At 67.4% G+C, this 20446-nt stretch overlaps 1 protein-coding gene across 1 annotated transcript; it reads right to left on the minus strand.

Moving 5' to 3' along the window:
- Positions 1-33: 33 nt before the first annotated feature.
- On the minus strand, positions 34-13707 carry PLXNB3 (plexin B3). The gene is made up of 34 exons (XM_067022912.1): positions 12585-13707; positions 11975-12154; positions 11320-11448; positions 11139-11239; positions 10493-10622; positions 10238-10394; positions 10040-10148; positions 9847-9961; positions 9608-9733; positions 9397-9513; positions 9073-9166; positions 8821-8990; positions 8423-8574; positions 8039-8144; positions 7276-7406; positions 6866-7042; positions 6559-6751; positions 6215-6445; positions 5968-6129; positions 5736-5887; positions 5466-5566; positions 5163-5386; positions 4880-5058; positions 4546-4612; positions 4007-4334; positions 3792-3895; positions 3613-3706; positions 3066-3244; positions 2818-2978; positions 2546-2693; positions 2352-2416; positions 2209-2284; positions 2014-2088; positions 34-1801 (listed from the first exon to the last, which is right to left on the minus strand). Exons 1-34 carry the CDS (start codon positions 13617-13619, stop codon positions 1697-1699), a joined length of 5673 nt encoding a protein of 1890 aa, XP_066879013.1. The 5' UTR covers positions 13620-13707; the 3' UTR covers positions 34-1696.
- Between the last annotated feature and the right edge of the window lie 6739 nt (positions 13708-20446).

Genomic DNA, 20446 nt, shown 5'->3' on the forward strand with positions numbered 1-20446 from the left:
CCTGCGCATTTATAGCCTCGGCCGCTGATCTCACCCGCCTTTATAAATAGCCTCCCAGCTGCTCGGCTGTGGGCAAGGTATGCAGCGGGGAGGGGGCGGCGACGGCGGCCTTGCAGGGACCGGCCCCCAGCACGAGCCCCCCCGCCCCCCCCAGGGCTGGCAGAGGGCACCACTCCAGGGATACGGTGTGACACAGCCTCCACAGCGAGCTCCCTCGCACCCCAGGGCCAAGGGGGACAGCCACGCTGGGACGTGATGGCCCGGGCCCCAGGCTAAGCGTTGAGTGGGCACGTGGCGGTGGCCTGGTCCTCAGACTGAATCCCTGTACTCCAGAGCCCGCTGAGGGGGGACAGCCACACAAGGGCACCGTGGGCACGGCAGGCCGGGCTTTCACCCCTTCTCGTGTGCCCTAGGGTGCCTGCGACATTCTGGGAACATTCTCTGGCTTCCTGCCCCCTCTCAGCTGGGTTCCCGCTTTTCCGATGGGTCCTTGATCCCCAAGACACGCCGGAGCCCTCGTGTCCCTCAGTGTAGCGTCGCTGGGGGCCCTGGCCAGGCAAAGGTCAGGGGCGTGAGCTGCGGGCAGCTCTTCCCACCAGAGGTGCCAGGCCTGAGTGACAGCCTGGAGACTGCCCGCCTGGGACTGTAGTGCTGCCGGTCTCTCCCGGCTCCCTGCGGCCCAGCCCTGCCTTGCTCACTGGCTCCAGCACGTGCACGTGTCCACGTAGGAGGCGTAGGGAGCTGTCCTTCCCGGCCCCGCGCTCAGGGGTCCTCGAGTGGGAAGCAAGTCAGCCCACAGCTCTGGTGGGCTAGTGGCAGACAAGTCCGGGTCAGGCAGAGAGCCCTTGGAGCTTGGGGCCTTGGGACCCCACCCAAGGGACCAGGAAGAATCAGGTCCCCAGAAAGGGGGTGGGCGGGGAAGCCTCCAGGGAGGCAGCAGGACGGGCTGGAGACCTCCGTGGCTGGCGTGGGTGGGGGAGACCAGGGGAGGCCTTGGGCGGCCAAGGAGCCCCCCGAGCCTGTGGGCACTACTGTGGGGTTCCGGCAGCGACCGGTGGGCACTTTTTGGCTCTTTAGAAAGAACACTGGCTGCTCCCAGGAGGGAATGGGGGGCGAAGAGGGGAGCCAGGAGGTCAGCTGGGGAGTGTCAGAAGGAAGCAGAGCGGCCTGGCAGCGATTGGGGACGCTTGGTTCTACGTCCCTGTGCCAAGGAAAGGGCCGGGAGGATGGGGTGGGCATAGACGGGGGCGGGAGGCCAGGGGCACCTTTCCCGCAGGGGTCAGGGGAGGGAGGAGAGCAAGGCCTCCGGAGTCCTCTTTTGCTCGGGTAGCACAAGTCGCAGCCGTGGGCCGAGGGGAGGGCTGTGCCGGGCACTGAAAAGACTCGCAGGGGAAGGTGGGGCTGGGCTTTGGGCTTCTTTTCAAAAGACGTTTCTATTTTATTCCCAGATGTGATGCTCCAGCAAGCACAGAAATACAGTGGGGGAGGGGCAGGGGGAGGGGAGGGCTGTAAGTTAGAAGACCAGGCGGGGAAGGAGGGAAGCGGAGGGGGCAGGGGGGTGGGCGGGGGGAGGCAGCAGGGAGCCCCTCCCGCTCTCTGCCGGCCACTCCCGCGTCGCTGGCTCCACCCAGGGCTCCTGGGTCGCGGGGAGAACACCCGCCGCCCGCTGAGATGGCAGATCCTGCTGCCGCCGACCTCACAGGTCAGTCACCTTGTTCTCCACCAGGGCGGCAATCTGCTGCAGGCGGCAGGCCAGTTGGCTCTTCTGCCCCACGGGGTCCCCCTCCAGGGCACTGATGATCTACCGGGGCAGAGGAGGCCGCCCCGCCTGAGGCCCTGGCCCTCGGCCCACCGGCCGCCCTGCCCTGGCTCCGTCTCAGTAGCAGCCTGGGCCCACATCGGGCCTGGGTACTTCCTCCCACCCCCAGGGAGACTCCTGGGGCCTCCCTCTGGGCTCCGGGCTCCTGGCCCCCCGGAGGCCTGCCCCTCCCCCCAGAGCGCCCCGGGCCTCACCTGGTCGTAATACCTGTGGATGTGGGTGTAGAGTTCTTGCAGAGCTTCCAGGCAGTGGGGGGCGGAGGTGTAATTCTGGGGGCAGCATGCGGCGGGTGAGGGCCCAGCCCGGGCCTCGAGCCAAGCCTCCCCCTTCTCCTCTGCGCGCCCCCCACCCCAGGTGTGGAAGGGTGCACCCTCTGGGTCGGGCCTCACCCCCGAGAGCTCGGCCAGAGCCGAGTTCATCTCCTGGTAGCTCGCCGGAGAGCTCTGGCGAATGTCCGAGTAGTATCTGGAGGAGGGGACAGAGTTAGGGGCCGCAGCACCCATTCCCTCATCCGTGACGCCCCGACACCTACCTCTCCACCATCTGCTTGTAGCGGGGGATCTCCCGGGCGTAGAGCAGTTTGTTCACGGGGGAATCCTGTTGCGGGCAGGGGTGGGCGTGAGCAGGGGCTGTGACTGCGCCACTCGTGCCCCCCAGCGCCCCCCCCCAGGGCTCTGCTCTGAGCCCCCGTGCCTCCCCTGCCAGCCTTTCTTCCTCGGCCCTCACCCGGCCCACTTTATGCTCCGACACGGTGCAGGAGTCCATGAAGGTCTGGGCGATGACGGCGAGGACGGCGTCCACGTTGTCCGACACCCGCACGTCAAAGATGAGCTGCGGGTTCTTCAGGGTGTTCACCCAGAACCGCAAGAGTAGGCTGGGGACACGGGCCGGCCGCGGCGTGAGCGGGCTGCCGCAGCTCCCGTCCTCAGCCTGGCCCCCCGCCCTGCTGCCCCTGCCCCGGCGGTGTCCTCTCTGCACCGGCGCAGCACGCGAGGCACCTGTTCGTCTTCCAGATGTGTAAGGTCTCCAGGTCCTCGATGCCGTGCTTCTCAGCCAGCTCGTCCAGGAAGCCAAACAGGTACTTGACGGCGACGGGCACAGGCCGGTCCACGCTGAGGATGGCCCGGAAGGCGTCGTCCACGAACTTCTGCAGTGTGCCCTGGAAGGCAGGGCGCGGGCGGCACGGGGGCAGCTCGCTGCGGTGCCCTTGCTGAGCCTCCCGGGGCCCAGCCCCCGGCCCACCTACCTTCATGGACAGCAGGCGGGTGAGGTAGATCTCCGGAATGGCCTTGGCCCGCGCCCGCTCCCGTTCACGCTCCCTCAGGCTGCTGCGCCGGGCCTTGGCCGCTTCTGGCTCGTCGGTGACTTTCACCAGGTGCCAGAGGCGGACCCCACCCTCCTCGCTGTCCTCCAGCATGGGGGCATCTGAGGGCACAGAAGCCGGGCCTCGGTCCTTTGCACCGTCGTGCCGCTGGCCGGGGAGGCCCAGCCTGCTTCCCTGGTGACGTGGGGCAGGGTGGGGGGCGCCGAGGGCCGCAGGGTAAGAGAGATGTGGAGGACAGGGTGGCGGCCCAGGGGCTCGCTCGGCCCAGCGCCCCGCGGCCCCGGAGCTCCCCGGCCCGGACGCGCTGCCGCCCTCGTCCGCCCCGGGCCCTTGGCTCAGCCTGGAGTTGTGGCTTTCCCCGCTGGCGAGGTCTGGGGAGACCCGGACACGGCGGACGGCGTGACCGGGACGCCAGCCTGCCCGCCTCGAACTCGGGGGCAGGTTGGCGCGGCCGGGCCACGGGACTCACTCTCCCCTGACGGGCGCCTCGGGGCCGGGCTCTGGGAGACGGCGCCTCCGTTGTGCAGCCGGGGAATGAGCCTCACCGTGGCTCCATCCGGGACCTGGCGGGGAGGGGAGCAGAGGCTGGGCTCCTTCCCCGGCCGAGCCCGAGGCGGGAGCTGCCCCCGACGCCCCCCTGCCCGGTACCTTGTAGTGCTGCAGGGTGTTGAGTCTCTTCCAGCGGTTCTGAGTCACCGAGGTCAGGTCCTCGTCCGACAGGGTTAGGTGGCCAGCCAGGCCTGAGCGCCACTCTTGGGGGGACCCAGGGAAGCCGGTCAGCCCACAGCCTGTTCCCGTAGGGCAGAGCCGGGCGGCCACAGGGGAGAAGAGCCTCGGGCGGGGCAGGGGGGGTAGGTTCTCACCGAGGTCTAGGGCGTGCACTGAGGGCCTCTGCGAGAAGGGGGTGCCCTTGTAGACCTGGTCCAGCACCTTCTCCTTGACCTGGGTGATGGTGTCCGTGTCGAGCACGCGGGCGGGCACGCGCTGCGCCGCGCCGCCCCCCGCAGCCCCGCCGGCCCCCGGGCCAGCCAGCAGCATCAGCGTCAGGGGCCGGAATTCCACGTCCTCCCGCAGCAGGCGGCTGTCGTTCAGGGTCCGTTTCGCCTTGCCTGTCACGGCGTCCACGGGGCCCTTGTCCACCTGGTACTGGATGGCCCGCAGGAGCACGTAGAGCGGCTCACCAGCTACCTCCTGCGACCGCCAGGAAGGGCTGGCGTCAGCCGGGGGGCCGGCGGGCGGGGTGAGGCTCAGAGGGTGCAGTGCGGCCGGGGAGCGAGGATGGAGGGCAGGCAACGCGACACCCCGCCCTCGAGCCCGAGGCCCCTTGGCGGAATATGGGGGCGCAGATCAGCGAGGCCAGAGGCAGCAGCCCCAGAATGGCGCGGGGGGAGAGGGGCCTCACCCGCAGGAAGGCGTAGAGACAGGTGGACACCCAGTTGGTGAGCAGCTTCTCGGCCATAGTCTCCGTCCTGCAGGGCGCGGGCCCCGGGTCAGAGGGGCCGCTGCAGGCCCCCCCCCCCATCTCCAGGCTGAGGCGGGCGGTAGCGGGTAGGCAGAGCGGCTCCGCCCGGCCACCCTTCGTGCCCGGCTCGCCGCTCAGGACGCCCATCTGCTTCCCCGCCAGCGGCTCCGGACCCAGCCCGCCGCTTCCCGGGGCTTCCCAGCCCCACCCACGCCAGGACGAGGCTGGACGGAGCCAGCGCCCCTGCTGCCGGGACGGTCAGGCCAAGGCCAACCTGCGCAGCATGAGCTTGGGGTTCTTCTGCACGTAATGGGCAGCCAGGTCTCCGAGCAGCGTCCTCACGATGTCGGTCAGGTACTCGAGCTTGCCGTGCAGCGCCAGGGACAGCAGCGAAGCCACGAGGCAGCGGTCCCGCTGGGAGAAGCTGGGCTGCTCCTCCAGGGTGTGGATGAGCTAGGCGGTGGGAGGGGGTACTGGCACTCAGTCCGGGAAGCCCTGCGCCCCACGCCTCCTCCCACGCCTGCGCCCACGCCTGCTGCCTGGCCCGCCGCCCTCACCGTAAGGAGGAAGAGCTTGCTGTTGAGCAGCTTGGAGAGCTGCACGAGGCCCTGGCGCACCGGCGCGCGGCGGCCCTCGCCCGCGGGCCCCTCGAGCGCCGGCTGCAGCGGGCAGCTGCCGCGCCCGGGGAAGAAGGCGCGCTCGGTGTACGTGTGGTAGTCTAGGAAGGGGATCCCGCTGGCCTCCAGGTCGCTGCTGAGGTCCGTCATCTCTGTCATCAGGTCTGTAGGCCAGGAGCCGCCAGGTGTGAGAGCTCAGGCCCAGGTCCGCCCTCTACCCCCTCCCCACCGCCCTCTCCCGACCTGTGAACTCCTTCCGGCACTGGTCGCCCACGCCGATCTCCAGGTTCTCCAGCTGCACCAGAACCTTCTGGTAGTCCCGCAGGGCCTGCTTGCTCTTGTGCCTGCAGCCCAGGGGCCAGGTGTCAGCCACGGGACCAGGCCTGCCTGGGCCGAGGCCACCGAGCCAAGGTGGCCGCTTGCGCAGAGGCCTGCCGTGGGACACCCTCTCCAAAAGCGAAGAGGGGAGTTCGCACGGGAGCGTGCGTGGCAGGGCGGCCCCCCCCCCCTCACCTGTACATGAGGGTCAGGAGGAGCACGGCGGCGATCAGCACGGCCACGCCCAGGCCCAGGCCCGCCTGGGCCTCCACGGGGAAGGCGGAGAGTGCGGGCTCAGCCTCGTACTGGACGGGGCCCAGTGGCAGCCGCACGTTGCCCATCTGCACCTGGGGTGGGGACACGGGGCTCTGAGCGCCGGCCTGCAGCGCTCCGCCCGCCCAGCCCGGCACCCGGGGCCCGGCCTCACCACGAACTGCGGCAGGGCCCGGGAGCCGTTGGTGGGCTGCGGGGCCCGCGGGGGCGGCTCGCAGTACAGGTGGGTGAGCGTGAGCGTCTTCACCAGGCACTCGCCGTCGCCGATGTGCACGCGCACCTCCTCCTTGCTGATGCCCAGGTTGAGACCCTCGCCCTGGAAGCCAGAGCCGGGGCCTCAGTCGAGTCACCCAGCCGCTGCCCGCAGCCCCCGCGCAGCGGCGGCCGGCAGAAGGCCTCACCTCCACGTCCAGGATGTGGCCTGGCTTGAGGCGGTAGGGGCGGGCGCGGCTGAGGGGGGCCAGGCGGGGGTTGGGCTGGTACAGGAAGTCCTGGCCCCCGCTGGCCTGGGCGAAGTCCACGTGCACGTTGTCCAGGGCGAAGAAGACGCGCCGGGGGCTCGCTCCATCCGGCACTGCAGGGCTCCGGCACAGGAGGAGGCTGGACGAGCTGACGGAGCAGGCGGTGGAGCACTGCGGGGCCAGGACGAGGCGGGCTGAGCTGGGTCTCCCCGCTCGCTCCCAGGGACGCGGGGGCCGCCCAACCCCGTCGCGGGGCACAGCGTCACCTGCTGGTGGGGCCTCACCTGCAGCAAGCCCCCCTCAAGCTGGGTGCAAGCCTGGGGCGCTGCGGCGGGGGCCTGACAGCTCCTCCTGGGGGTCGGGTCCCGGGGCTGCACGGCCACCGCCGTCTCCTCCGCGGCCTCCAGCCACACGGACAGCAGGGGCCGCTCTACCACGTCCAGGCCCGTGCCCCTGACTCGGATCAGCCGCCCGCCCCTGCGCCAGGATAGCACTCAGCAGGACCAGGGGCGGCGGGCAGCCCGGTCCAGTCCTGGCCCCCCGCCCTCCCGGCAGGGCGCACGGGTTGCCCCAGGTGGATCAGGTCCTCACCCCCGGAAGCTGACGCTGGGCTCCGCCGCCACGAGCTGGGGGTTGGTGGTGTAGTGGAAGGGACTGGCGAGCAGCGTGCGCTGGGCACGGCCGAAGACCACTCGAACCACAGCTTCTCCCGGGCTGGCCTGGGGCGTGGTGTGGCACACGATGGCCTCGGGACACACTGGCTCCCTTCTGCAGGGTGGGGAGGTGTCTGGCTTCTTGGGTTCTAGCCTCAGCCCGGCCTCCCCGCCAGAGGCCTGCTCTGCCTCCCTCACCAGGGGCAGAGACCCCTGGGGTGGGCACGGCAGCCGTGAACCTGGGACTTTCATGGGGGCCTCGGGGAGCCCCGAGTTCATTGCCCCCATTGTACGCAAGGGGACACTGGGGCCCACAGGGACCAGCTGGAACCAGGAGGAGATACTCACATACGACAGGGTTGGCTGCCCACAAAGGCACTGATGTTGCCTCCCGTCTGGAGGTGCTGCCCGTGGATGGTGAGCTGGGTGCCCCCTGCCTGGGGGCCCCACTGGGGACTCAGGCTCAGCAGGACGGGGTCCTGGGGGACAGGGCAAGCCGGGGCACGTGGAGGCCCACTTCTCAGCTCTGCCTCCTGGGCCGCGGCTGACCCTTCTCCTCTCCCTCCGGAAGCCCTGTGCCCCGCTTCTGCAGCCCCGCAGCTCTCCTGCCAGCCGCCCTGCCCCACCAGGGGGTGCTCTTCTCTCCTCACTGCATCTCCTCGTCCTCCGCCGCGGCTGGCACCACCGCTCGGGCCCCCCTCCCCGCAGCTCTAAGCCCTAATATCCAGTCCCCTCCTTGGGGCGCTGCACCTGCCCCTGCACCCACTGCTCCCACCCCGGGCTCTCTGGCCCCAGCAAGTCTCGAGGGCTCAGGCTGGCGCCTGGAGGCATCCCTGCTCTCCCCCATCCGCTTGCCCGCAGGCAGCCAGGTGGGCAGCTGCTTGCCTCCCTCCTGGACCGCGGCCGGCGGGCAGCGCCCTCGGCGTCCAGCCGCCCCCAGACCCCTGTCCGCTCGGTGGCCAGAACGATCACTCGGATTGCGTGGCTTCCCTCCTGGACGTGAGGCGACACTTCCCACTAACCTTAGGAACTTCTCACGTAGGCGTCACTGTCCTCCTGCCCTTTCTCTCTACTACCCCCTCTGTGGGGACCACCCCGGGTGGGCACTGACCTGGTAGGTGAAGTGCTGGGTTGAGATGCCCGGTGGCCGACTCTTAACGGCCACTTGGATTGGGCCCACGGTGCCGTTGGGGGCAGGAGATGTCACACACACAATCCTGGAGAGCGAAGGCCCGATCGCTGCTCAGGACCCCCGCGGGCCGGGCCCTCGCCCGTCGGGAGCCACAGGCCGCCTGCCAGCCGCTGCCCAGAGCCCACCCCTCCCCTCCTCTCGCTGCCGGCCCCTCCCTCCTTTCCCCCCGGGCTCATCTTCCTTCGGCGCATCTGACCCGGGCCGCGTTTCTTGGCCTCGAGCCTCCCTTCTGTCTGGGCGGCCCCTCTCCGAGGACCTCCCTGGGAGGCCGTCCCTCTGCCCCCGGCTGCCAGGATGCCTCACCGGGCAGAGGTGCGGTACAGAGAGGGGTCAGGGCTGCAGGGCCGGCCAGCCACGCTCACGGCGTCCTGCACGTCGGCAAAGTCCCGGCCCAGGTTGGAGCCCAGGATGGTGAGGGCCAAGCCGCCCTCAGGGGGGCCGGTCAGGGGCTCAATCTGCAACAGGGAAGGGTGGTGATGGATGCCCCCAACCCGCTCCTCCTCTGCGGTGGGGGGTGCCTGGCCAGCCGACCAGACCGGAGTGGGACACAGCTGCTAGGGCTTGGGGGCCTGGGGCAGGGCTGCTCTGACCCTGGTAAAGCTAAGACCGGGGGCGGGGGGCAGGGCGGGGCCAGGCCGACCGGGGGCGGGGATGGGGGATGAGGTGAGAGGCTGGGCCGTGGGAGAGGGCTGGGGGCTCACCGTGTCGATGCTGGGTGTGGGACACAGCGGCTCCACAGCCCCAGGCGGGCACAGCGGCCCGTAGCGACAGGTGGGCTGGCCGTGGCTGCACCACAGGCAGCCCAGGCTCCCGTTGGCTGCCTGGCAGTGGCTGCAGTCGGGGTGGCCCACGGCGCAGTCGTACAGGGTCACTAGGGAAGGTCAGGTGGTGTGCTGAGGCGCGTCCCCCCGCCGCACGCCCTGCCCCGCCTGCCGTGCCGCCGCCAGGCTCACCATGAAGAGTGCGGGCCTTGTCCAGCCTCTGGCCCTCGCCCCGGGTGACGTAGATGGGCACCGCGAGCTCCCGCTGGGCCATGGAGGGCTGGAACTGAGGGCGGGGGGCGGAGTCGGGCCCGAGCCGGCTCGGAACGCCCCTGGCCCCGCCCACCTCCCCCGGACGCTCCTCCCAGAATATGGGTGCCCTCGCTCAGGCCCCGCATCCGCCAGCAGGCCTCGTGAGTGACCACAGGCTAAAGGGGGCGAGCCCCGAGGGCCCGGGACAAGCAAGGGCTGCAGAAGGCGTCCAGCGGCAGGTGAGGCTATAGGGCAGCTGCCCACCTGCTGGGCCTGGCAGTGGATGAGGCCGGCGTCCCCGGCCACCTCCTCCAGGGAGGCCGGCAGCCTCCGCAGTTCTCCGGGCAGCTCCAGCCAGCAGTGGTAGGAGGCAGGCAGGCCCTGTGGGCGGGCTCTGTCAGCATCCTGGACACTGTCAGCCGCTACCACTACGCCTCCCCGGCTGTCCCTGTCCCCCACCCGCCGGAATGCTCACCCGGAAATGCTGAAGGTTCCGCACGCGCAGGGCCAAACGGCTCTCCCAGCCCACAGGCACCAGGAGGGGGCCTACCAGGCCCTCGACCCGGGGACAAGCCCCTGGGCCCCGCACCTGGATGTCCGCCTGGGGGAAGGAGACCCCCTTAGCGCTTCAGGAGTCAAGGGGCCTAGGCGGGCCCGGGGTAGGGTGGGTCCACGACGGAGGTGAAGAGAAGCCAGCAGGCTGGGCCCACCCACCTGCTGGGCACTGTAGATGGTCCTCTCGCCCTCCGGGCAGCGTTCCCCATACACACAGCGGCTGCTCTGGGGGCACCAGTGGCACCGCCAGAGGCTGCCCACGCAAGCACCGCACCTGGGGGACGGGGGGCTGCTCAGCAGGGGCGCCGTCGGGAGTCACCGCCCCTACCCAGCAGCCGGGCCCGGCACTCACGGAGCAGCCGCCTCCAAGGCCTGCACGGCGCTGCAGTCGTAGAAGGAGAAGTTGGTGGTGGCCACGACCACGTCCTCGAACATCAGGGCCAGGGGCAAGGTGATGTGCTCTGGGAGGGCAAAGGTGGTGGCAGGGGCGGTCACGTAGCTCCTGCCCCTCGGCCTCCCGCCCTGGGCCCCCGGCCCGGGGGCCCCTCACCTGTGCCTGGAGGGTTATGCGGCAGCTGGTCTTGGGGAGGGGTGACACAGGTCACGTGGGTCCCTTCCACGTGAGCCAAGCTGTCATAGGCCCCAAAGGCACAATGGAAGTATTCGTCCACGGTGAGTGCGGGCAGCCGGGGCACGGACAAGGTGACCTGGGACACATGCGAGGAAAGCCCAGCTCGCCGAGGGAGAGGGACCCAGGGCGGGGAGGGCTGGGAGCAGAGGCGGCGGGCGGCGGCAGGCGTCTGACCTGGCCCTGCTCCTGGCGGGGGCGCTGAGCCGGCAGCAGGCTCTGGACGTGCAGGCAGCGGCCGTCCTCGTAGCTCCATAGCCACTGGTTGGGCTGGGCTGCCCGCCCGCATTGGCCCCTGCGGGAACACCTGCGGGGCGGGGGCCTGTTGGGTCCCTGCGTGGGACTCGGGCTCCCTGGGTGATTGGCGGCAGGGGCTTAGCTGGAGCGCAGCGAGCAGGGGCGTGAAAGGGACTCTGCTCCGAGAGGAAGGGGCCCAGCACACAGGGCTTCGTGGCTGATGCGCGGGCTTTGGCCTTGCCTGTGAGCGAGGGGGGCGCCGCTGCTGCGGACGTGAGCGTGTGCACCTGACTTAGCGTTGCCGTGAGGGGTTCCTGAGGCTGCCGTGTGGGGCGTGGGCTGGAGAGGAGCTGGAGTGGGCCAGGGGACACCTGAGAGAGCGGGCAGAGGCCTGGCACAGAGGGGGCCGGGGGGAGGAGAGGTGGACAGGTTGGGCAGCGGGGGGAAGGGGATGCCCGCCAGATTCTCGGTTGGGCACACGCAGGGCAGGACGGGGGAACTCAGCGACGGCCCTGCGTCCCACCGCGGGGACACGACCCGGCCTCCGGGCCCACCTAGAAGTGCTCCCGGAGTGGCCCCTACTCACCTGCCCTGCAGGACGCACCAGCCGCACAGGGGGTCCCGGGCCTGGAGGCAGCTGCTGCAGTCGGGGAACTGGGGGCAGGCTGCCACGGGTAAGCGGTCCACCTGGACAGGCGGCGGGTGACGGAGGTGGTGGCTGCAGGGCCCCGGACCCCGTGTGCTCGCCCCCCTGGGACAGCCCTCACCTGCTGCGAAGTCAGCACGTAGAGGTGGCTGCCGCTGCTGTCCACCAGCAGGTCGGGGCTGATGGCCGAGCCCGGGGGCCCCACTTGCTGTGAGTGGTACACCTGGCCTCGGGTGCCGTTGAGGAAGACCTGGGGGGGTGACAAGGCCCGCTCTCAAGATAGCCGCAGGCTGACCGCTCGGGCAGGCGCGGTCCCGGCCGGGGTTCCCAGGGAGCGTCCTGGCTCACAGAGCTGTCTCCCCTTCCTGCCGGCCCAGGGCGGCCAGGCCGTGCCATGGAGGGTGCGGCAGGCCCACGGGCATCCAGCCTCACCCAGCTAGGGGGGCAGAGCCACGCTGGGTGGGGCCCTTGGGTGCCAGGGGGAGGAAGGGCAGCTGTGGGGAGACAAGCGGGTCACGAAAAGGCAAGGGTCTCCTGTTACCGGCTGGAGAAGTGGGGGCCGCCCGGGAGGCACCCTCAGCCATCATCACTGTGCGGCCTGGCTTTCCGACCCGCCAGCAGGTCGCGGGCCGAGAGGTGTGGAAGGAAACCGCGGCAAGCCGCCCCAGGGCAGGAGCGCGTCCAGTCAGGCCACTGAGGCCGGGCCCGGTCTGGCAGCCCTGAGGCTGGCACCGGGGATCTGGCTGAGGGCCGCCCCGACGTCCTCAGGCCCTTACCTTATGCAGCTGGCCCTGCACGTCCCCCAGGAACGCTATTGTGTGGCCGTCTGCCTGGAGGGCCGCGACTGCGCTGATGGAGTTTCCGAGCTGCAGCAGAGGCGCCGCCTCCAGGGGCTGGCGGCCCGCAATGGGGCTCGGGGTGTGCTCATCGCCACAGGGGTATGACTCGGGGGAGTCCTGCAGGGGTGGAGAGGGGGCGTCGGTTCCCGGAAGAGGCACGAGGTACCGTCCCCGGGCCCAGGTCTGCGGTCAGCACAGGGTGGCAAGGCAGCAGGCGAGAAGGGCCCGACGTTGCACCACAGAGAGGGAGAGACTGGCCGGGGAGAGTCAGACCGAGCGGGCCCCTCCTTGACATCCTCTAAACCAGAGGGCACAGGCGACTGTCCCGTGAGAGCGTCCAGCTGCCCTCGGCCAGGACCACGTGCTGCAGCCCCGGCCCCGGGCAGAGAGATGCGGCAGGTCCACGGAGGGGCAGCGGGCGGGGCTGCCCGCTGTTAGGCAGGCCGGGTAACACCAGGCCGCGGGCGAGGCGGGAGCCGCTGCCGGGTGGCGGTGCGGAGAGCCTCAGGCGAGAGGGCAGGGGTGAGGCCCAGGCCCAGGCACTCACGGGCGGCAGGGTGACGCAGCGCGACGTGACGCCGTACTCCACGGTGGCTTCCTCCGTGCCGCCGGGGCCCCGGCCGCCCGCGGTGTAGCAGAGGCGCCGGGCCCGCTCCATGGTCGCGTCCAGGTCGGCCAGGGGAAAGGCGCACAGGGCCGCCTGCGCCCCACTCGGGCCGGCGGCAAACGCCCCCAGTAAGGCGCCCGGGGCGAGGGACGCGGCCTGGATGAGGCCGTGGCCCCGGCAGGTGAGGGGCACCTCCACGTAGGAGTAGAGGTTGGCGTCCCCCAGGCAGACCCGAGCCACATAGGAGCGGTACTCGGCCTGGGCCCGGGCCCCGCGGCGGCGGAAGACGAAGTAGGCCGAGCGGGCGTCGGCGAGGGCCGCCACGTAGCTGTTGTTGTAGTCGGAGAGGTCGCCCACCACCAAGCGGCCCAGACCCTCGCTGGAGAAGGGCTGCGGCCCGGCCAGCTGGCGCACGGTCAGGGGTGGCACCCCGCCCGACAGCTTGCCCGCCAGGCCCCTGGCCACCAGCAGGAGGTCCCGGCCCGGCCCGGGCACCACCAGGCCCACCGTAGCCACGCCCGCGGCGTTGGCGGCCACGAACTGCCCGTCGCCGGGGTCCTCGGCCCGGTACAGCAGCTGCGCCACGTCCTCCAGGCGCCGCTTCTCGCACACTCCCTGCCGCACCTGCCCGCAGGCCACCAGCTCCCGGGCCCGGCCGCTCACCAGCAGCAGCTGGTTGGCGTTGTCGGTGAGCCGGGCCTGCGGGCACTCGGCCGGCTCCCGGAAGGGCACGCAGTCGGGGCTGTCGAGGACCGGGCCTGTGACGGCCACCGACTCGAGCCGCAGCGCGGGGCTGAGCTGGAAGAGGCGGTTCACCGCGCCCACGTAGAGCGCGCCCCGGCCTGGCGCCAGCGCCAAGCGGTTGAGGGTGGTATTGGGCGCCGGGAAGCGGTGCGCCCGCGTCGGGGCGAGCGGTGGGCACAGCAGCGGCAGCACGAGCAGCAGGCAGGAGCCCAGCGGAGGCCGGGGCGCCATCGCGGGGCCCTGGGGGAGGCCGGGCAGGAAGGCACGAGTCAGGGCGGCCGTGGGAATGGAGGACGAGGGGGCAGGAGGGAAAGGAGGATCCAGGAGAGACAGAGACGGAAGGGGCCGGAGAGAAGGGCGGAGAGGCGGAGAGACAGCGGCAGGAAGCAGGGAGATGAGACGCAAAGAGTCAGAGGCAGACAGGGACGGGGCACTGCACGGAGAGTCCCCAGGAGATGGGGGCGGGCCGCACGCATGCGCCAGGAGTTCCCTCCATCTTCTACTTCACAGGCATCTAGATTGTTGAAGGGGGCAGATCCTGAAAAGCCACAAGAACACCAACAGAAGGACTGAGTGACAGAGAGAGGAGAAACCACAGAAAGGGGAGCAGGGCAGGGGGGAGGTGAGGAGGTGGAGGCGGAGGGGTGGGGGGGCAGGCGAAGGGGGACAGGAGCCCAGAGACCAGGGCCTGGGGGCCAGCGAGGGTGGGAGAGAAAACCTGCCCTGGGAAGCCAGCGGAAGAGAGGAGAGAGCCAGACAGCCCGCTGCCTGCCCCAGAGAAAGCAAGGGGCCGGTGGCCCAGGGCCGAGGCAGAGGAGCACAGAGGGCCGGGAGGGCCCCAGACTGAGCTGGGGGAGAGCGGCGATGGGGGAGTTGGGGGGCACCGAGAGACAACCCAGGGTGCAGGGGCTTGGGGGAGGCCCGTCCCGTGCCCCATTAGCCCCGGCAGGCAGCCAGGGTCGGGGAGGGTTAATGTGGGGGGAGGGGAGGGGAGTGAGAAGAGGGCAGCCGGAGAGGGCGGAGGGGAGAGGAGAGCTTGAGAGGAAGTCCTAGCCAGAAGCCGGCATGGGTTCCCTTCCCCACCCACTTGGGGCCCAGCTTCCAGAGGAGGCTCCGATCCGGGGTTCTGCTGCGCCTCCCAGCTCACCTCCCGGCCAGGGCCGTTAGCAGCCGCTGCCCAGCAGCCTCCTGCGGTGCCCAGGTGACACGTGCCCTGAGTCCCTGGGCCGTGATGGCCCCTCACGCCTCCCTCCTCCTGACCCCGGCACAGAGCCACAAAGACAGGGTAGAAGCCAGGTCCTGAGTTGAGCCAAGGTCCCGCACAGCTGGGCGTGTGGGCGTGTGCCAGCCAGGAGTGGGCCCACTGTCATTCAGCAGCCTGCCAGCTCCGGTCCCCAGGGGCGTGCCAGCTGCGGGGAGAGCTCCGAGGACGGCCCCCGGGCCCTTATCTCGGGAATACAGACAGGAAGGTCAGGCCTGGCTCGGGGACAGGGCCATTTCCTCTGGACCCTGGTATCGTCGGCAGTGTCTGAGGCGGGTGAGGGGTAGACGGCCCACAGCTGGAGGCGCAGCGCAGGGGAGCCCGGGCTCCAGGCTCCCCTGCGCTCCTCACCTGCCTGCTGTGCCCCAGAGCGGGGCCTCTGGGGACGCAGGACTCAGGCACTTACCGCAGCGCAGGGCAGCAGCAGAGGCGTCTCCCGGGGCAGTGGTGACGGGCACAGAACGGCTGTGGGGGCGTTGTCCTGAGTAGGAGGGAGACAGTCCAGGCTTGGCTCCATTCACACTCAACCCGGGGGAGGACGGAGGCCAGGGGGGCCAGGGCCTGGCAGCCGGGCTCCGCCACAGCTGGCAGCTTTGTCAATAGTGGCCGGGCCAAGGCAGCCCTGCCTCCACGCCAACAATGTCCCCTCTGTCCAGAGGCCCAGGCCGGGGACCCGCTATCTGGTGTTCCTATTCCCCATCCAGGCTGTTCTGACCAGGGGGCTCCCTGCCTCTCCCCACCCCCAGAGAGACTCCCCCTGGGATCTGGGGACAAAGGGACAGGGTTTCCTTCAGCCAGAAAAATGAGACCCACACAGCCAGTCCCCCACTGCCGCCCCGTGCCAGCCAGCGTGCTCCTCCCCGTGTCCCCCCGGGGTCCCTGTGAAGGGCGGAGAGTGGGCCACGGAGCCCCCCTGCGAGGGCCAGGGCCCTGCGCCCCTGCATAGCCGGCCTCACCCTCGGTAGCCTTGGCGCCTGGCTGGAGGCGAGTCCTGACCCTCAATGCCTGCCTTTGTCCAGGCCGGGGGCAGGGGAGAGACTGGCCAAGGCAGCCCGCCTGGGAGACCTTCTCCCCGACGCCACCCCACCCCCAGGGACTGGCAAAGTCGTGCCAGGTACAGTCTGGTGCCAGCGGAGGATGCTTCTGGAGGGGGCGGGAACCCAGCCCCCAGCTTCAGACTTGGCGACTGCTCGCAGGCTGTCCCCCTCCCGCTCGCCCGGGAAATACCATCCCAGGATGGGTCTGGATCTCCCCCTTCACATGTGGGGTGGGGAAGGCAGTGGCAGCTGGCAGCCGGCTCCTCTGCCCCCCTCAGAGGTGCGGGAACAGGTGTGCTTGAGTCAGGCTCCCCGTTTCCTCCACGGGGTGCGGTAGCAGCAGGCAGGCTCCAGGGCTCGCTGCCACCTGGCTGGGCCAGTTGGGTGGCTGTAGGAGCGGAGAGCCAGGCGGGCCGCTTCCCTACCCCGTGCCCTCTGCCCCGTGGCCGGAGGCGCCAGCTCTCGCATCTGGGGGCAGCAGCCGCAGCCCTACCTCCCACAGCACTAGGGCCACCCCTTGGCCGGGGTCGGGGGGATCCGTGCCCCCAGGCATCAGGAGGTGTCGTCGCAGGACTGGGGCTGGTGCCTAAGCGCTTTTGCCTGATTCGGGCTAGTCGGCCTGCGGACCCCTGCACCCCGCGCCCTAGCCAGCCCCGGCTCCTGCCTACCTGAGCGGGCCGCCGGCCGGGCCGAGGAGCAGCTGGCGGCGCCAGGAGCGCGTCCCGGACGAGCCCCAGTCTCCCTCCTCACAATGCAGTCGCTCCCAGCCCGACTTGTCCTGGGTGGCCCCCGGACAGCCCAGCCCCTCCGCGCCCACCCCTTTGCCCGACGGCGCAGGGCAGGGCACTGCTGCCCCCTGCCGGCCTCCGTGGGCATGGCAGAGGGCCGGCCGCGCACCTGCCCGGAGGAGGTGCGAGGGGGCGGTGCCCTCCCGTGAGGGGGTGGGGGCAGGCGGGCATTCCATAGCCTTCCACGAAGTGCCCTGACCGAGCGCCAGACTTGGTCCTGGCACTGGCACCGGGTCTCAGGGGCAGAACTACTTGCCTACAGCCCGCTGCCAGGACCGCCCATTTGTGGAGGGCACTGGGGGCCACCAAGGAGGGGAGTCACGTCTAGGGGCGCTCAGGGTGTCACGGAGAGCATCACAGAGGAATGAGGTTTCAGCTGACCTTGAGCCACCCGGTGCTACTCCTACTGTCATCCTCCAGCGCACCAGGGCTGGTCTAAGCGTTCTGTGCACGTGAACTCATTCAGGCCTTCCAGTGACCCCAGAGGGGGTGCAGTTATTTCCCCTGGTTCACGGGTGGGGAAGCTGAGGCTCGCGAGGTTAGGAAACTTGCACAGAGTCACAGAGCTAGTAAGTGGCAAGGCTAAGGGTCAACCGCGGGTCCCTGCCCTTAACCATCAGGCCACGAGGCCCTGAACCATGAACGGCAGCAGGCGTTGGGCAGGAAGGGAGATGGGGACTGGCCGAGGCCAAGCCTGCAGGTGACACGCCCACAGGGCATTTTCCCCTACGTGGAGCACACGTTGGTCGAGGTGGGCTTCGAGGGTGCAGAGGTGAGCGAGTCTGGAGGAACTTGGACTTAGCTCGCCATGGACCGGCAAACAGGCTTGCATTTGAACAAGCGCGAGCTGGTGGCCCAGGGCTGGAGAGCACGGGGGAAACCTGGGTCGGGGTGGCTGTAGGCGTGGAGAGGGGAGCAGGACCCAGGAGACGTGGCGGTGGACAGGGTGTAGGCGGCGAGCGCAGAAGGATCCAGGAGATCCCTGGGCTCTTTCTGCTGGGGCGTCACTCCCTGTGGAGCAGGGGTGCCGGTGGAGGGGAAGACAGACTGAGGGGCCCACGACGCAGGAGGAGGTGGCCAGTGGGGCTGGTGGGGTCCGAGCGTGAGAAACTTGGCTCGGGGTGAAGGGCACTGGGGGTGGGTGAGAGTCACCAGAGGGAACTGGGAGACCAGGGAGACCAGGGGCGTCAGGGGAGGTGAGCAACCCAGAACCTGAAGGGCCAGCAGATCCGGAGGGTTACACCCCCCTCCCCCAAGGGGGAAGGCCAAATGCCCAAGAAGGGGCCAGGGAGGGATCTAGAAGCTCCCGGAGAGGCAGGCTGTCGCGAGAGTGATGGGGGGAAGGGTCTCTGAACACTAAGACTCGAAGGACGGTCCCCCCAGGGCCAGCTGGGCCCCTCCCCTCCGCCGTGTCCCTCCTCAGCCTCCACCCCAGCGCGCACGTGTCCTTGGTGGCCTCGGGAAAGACAGACACCTTCAGTCCCAGCGCTGGGAACATTTGTCCTACCTTTCCACAGAAGAAAATAAATCTGTCTCCAGGCCACACAATTTTTAAGAAGTACGTATGTGTATGGCCTGCGAGGGCCGCGTCCACCGGTCCCGGGCAGAAGACAGGCAGCCCCTAGTCTGAAGTCGGTGGCAACCGTGAAGGACCTTTGCAAGTGTTGTGAGTTTTAACATCTTACACAAAGGGAATCGTGTTGTTGTTTTCCTTCTGCCAATGGCTCCCGCCCCTCGCAGCTGGACTTTGGAGATGTATCTGTGCTGATCCATGTGGATGGCCCATTCGTCCAGCTGCATGGGATCCATCCATCAGTATCCCGGCGAGGGGGGGAGAGGCGGCCTTGCTGAGGGCGGGGTTCTCTAGATGCTGCAAGGGGACTCGCCGGGTCATAGGGCACGTGCGCTCCGAGTTTGCAGGGGTGGAGGAATCGCTTTCCAAGCGGGTGGCCCACGCGACACTCAAGCTGCCACTGTATAGACATTTATTTCTGTTTCTCCTCATCTTCGCCAGCACTTGGACTTAGTACTTTTACTTTGTGTTTCGTATTTGCGGTCAATACAATGGGTGTGAAATGGGGATGCCTCGCTGGGCTTTTCTTGTTTTTTGGCTCCGTCGGGTCTTCGTTGCCGCGCGCGGGCTTTTCTCTGGTTGCGGCGAGCGGGGGCTACTCTTTGTTGCGGTGCGCGGGCTTCTCATTGCGGTGGCTTCTCTTGTTGCCCAGCACGGGCCCTAGGCGGGCGGGCTTCAGTAGCTGCAGCACGCGGGCTCAGTAGTTGTGGCTCACGGGCTCCAGAGCACAGGCTCAGTAGCTGTGGCGCACGGGCTTCGTTGCTCCGCGGCATGTGGGATCTTCCCGAACCGGGGCTCGAACCCGTGTCCCTTGCATTGGCAGGCGGATTCTTTTTTTTTTTTTTTTAATTTTTGGAACTATAATGCTTTTATTACCAGAATGTACGAAACATCGATCCTTTTATAATTCTGCAATACTGCCTCAGATTCCCAGTTTCAAAACAACTCGTCTTTTAAATTTCCATAACATCTGTTTAGAACAAATGATTTCGTTGCTGTTCACAGTAGAAGACAGTCTTTAGCTTTGATGGTTCAGACCTAATTAAACAGAAATGGCTAACTTTGGGCCTAAGATAAATGTGGTATAGAGAGAAGAGCACAGAACCCTACCATACACATAAACCATACTCCATTCAAATAGTCCTGGGACCTCACTGAACGGACTTTCAAATAAGTAATTAAGCCTCCAATTAAAAAACATTTTAGGGCTTCCCTGGTGGTGCAGTGGTTGAGAGTCCGCCTGCCGATGCAGGGGACGCGGGTTCGTGTCCCGGTCCGGGAGGATCCCACGTGCCGCGGAGCGGCTGGGCCCGTGAGCCGTGGCCGCTGAGCCTGCGCGTCCGGAGCCTGTGCTCCGCAATGGGAGAGGCCACAACGGTGAGAGGCCCGCATATAGAAAAAAAAAAAAAAAAAAAAAAACATTTTAAAAGGTACTATCTGATAAACTCAAAATACAAAAAATGCAGTATCACCAATTTTGTGCATTTTCTAGCATTCATTTTAAAATTGAGGCTAATGTTTAACAACAGTATTTCAATTAAATTACGGCATTTGGAAAAGGTTATACTTCTGGGGAAAGAGCACATAAACATGCTTTTTGGGAGAAGATATGTTTGGAAAACAACAGTAATGAATAATTAATATTGCTTTAACATTTCTAAAATCATATAAAAATGATCATATTCGATTGCCATTTCAGTAAGTTTCGATACAGGGTATGTTACTGTCCACTTACTAGTAACCAAAACACACATAGAACAGACTTGTAACGAATATTCAGAATCAATTCTTTTCACGAGATAAACATTTCTGAGACTTTAAGATTCATGTTTGAGCATACAGTACTGCAATGTTGGCTACATAAAATAAAATAAATAGAAAATCTCTTTCAGAGGAAGCTCATCATTAATCAGAGGCTGTATTGCATTTAAGGATTTAACACTGGCTATATACAGAAGGGAAAGCATTTTACTTAGAAATACTTCACATTACTGGAGCTCTCTTTTTTTTTTTTAATTTTTATTTTTTCGGTACTCGGGCCTCTCACCGTTGTGGCCTCTCCCGTTGCGGAGCACAGGCTCCGGACGCGCAGACCCAGTGGCCACGGCTCACGGGCCCAGCCGCTCCGCGGCATGTGGGATCCTCCCGGACCGGGGCACGAACCCGCGTCCCCCGCATCGGCAGGCAGACTCTCAACCACCGTGCCACCAGGGAAGCCCCAAGGAGCTCTCTGTTTAATATGGCAACATATAGCAGCTTACCATTCTGACACTTAAAAATCAACAGAATAGTGCTACTCTTTTATCCTTTGGTTCCCAGTGACAAATAATGCAGTAATCACACCTCTGGTCTTCAGTTCCTCTCGAATAACATTTATTAACAGAGAGAAACCCGATGCT

This window comes from Kogia breviceps, chromosome X, assembly GCF_026419965.1.
Source record: "Kogia breviceps isolate mKogBre1 chromosome X, mKogBre1 haplotype 1, whole genome shotgun sequence".
Taxonomy (NCBI): Eukaryota; Metazoa; Chordata; class Mammalia; order Artiodactyla; family Physeteridae; genus Kogia; species Kogia breviceps.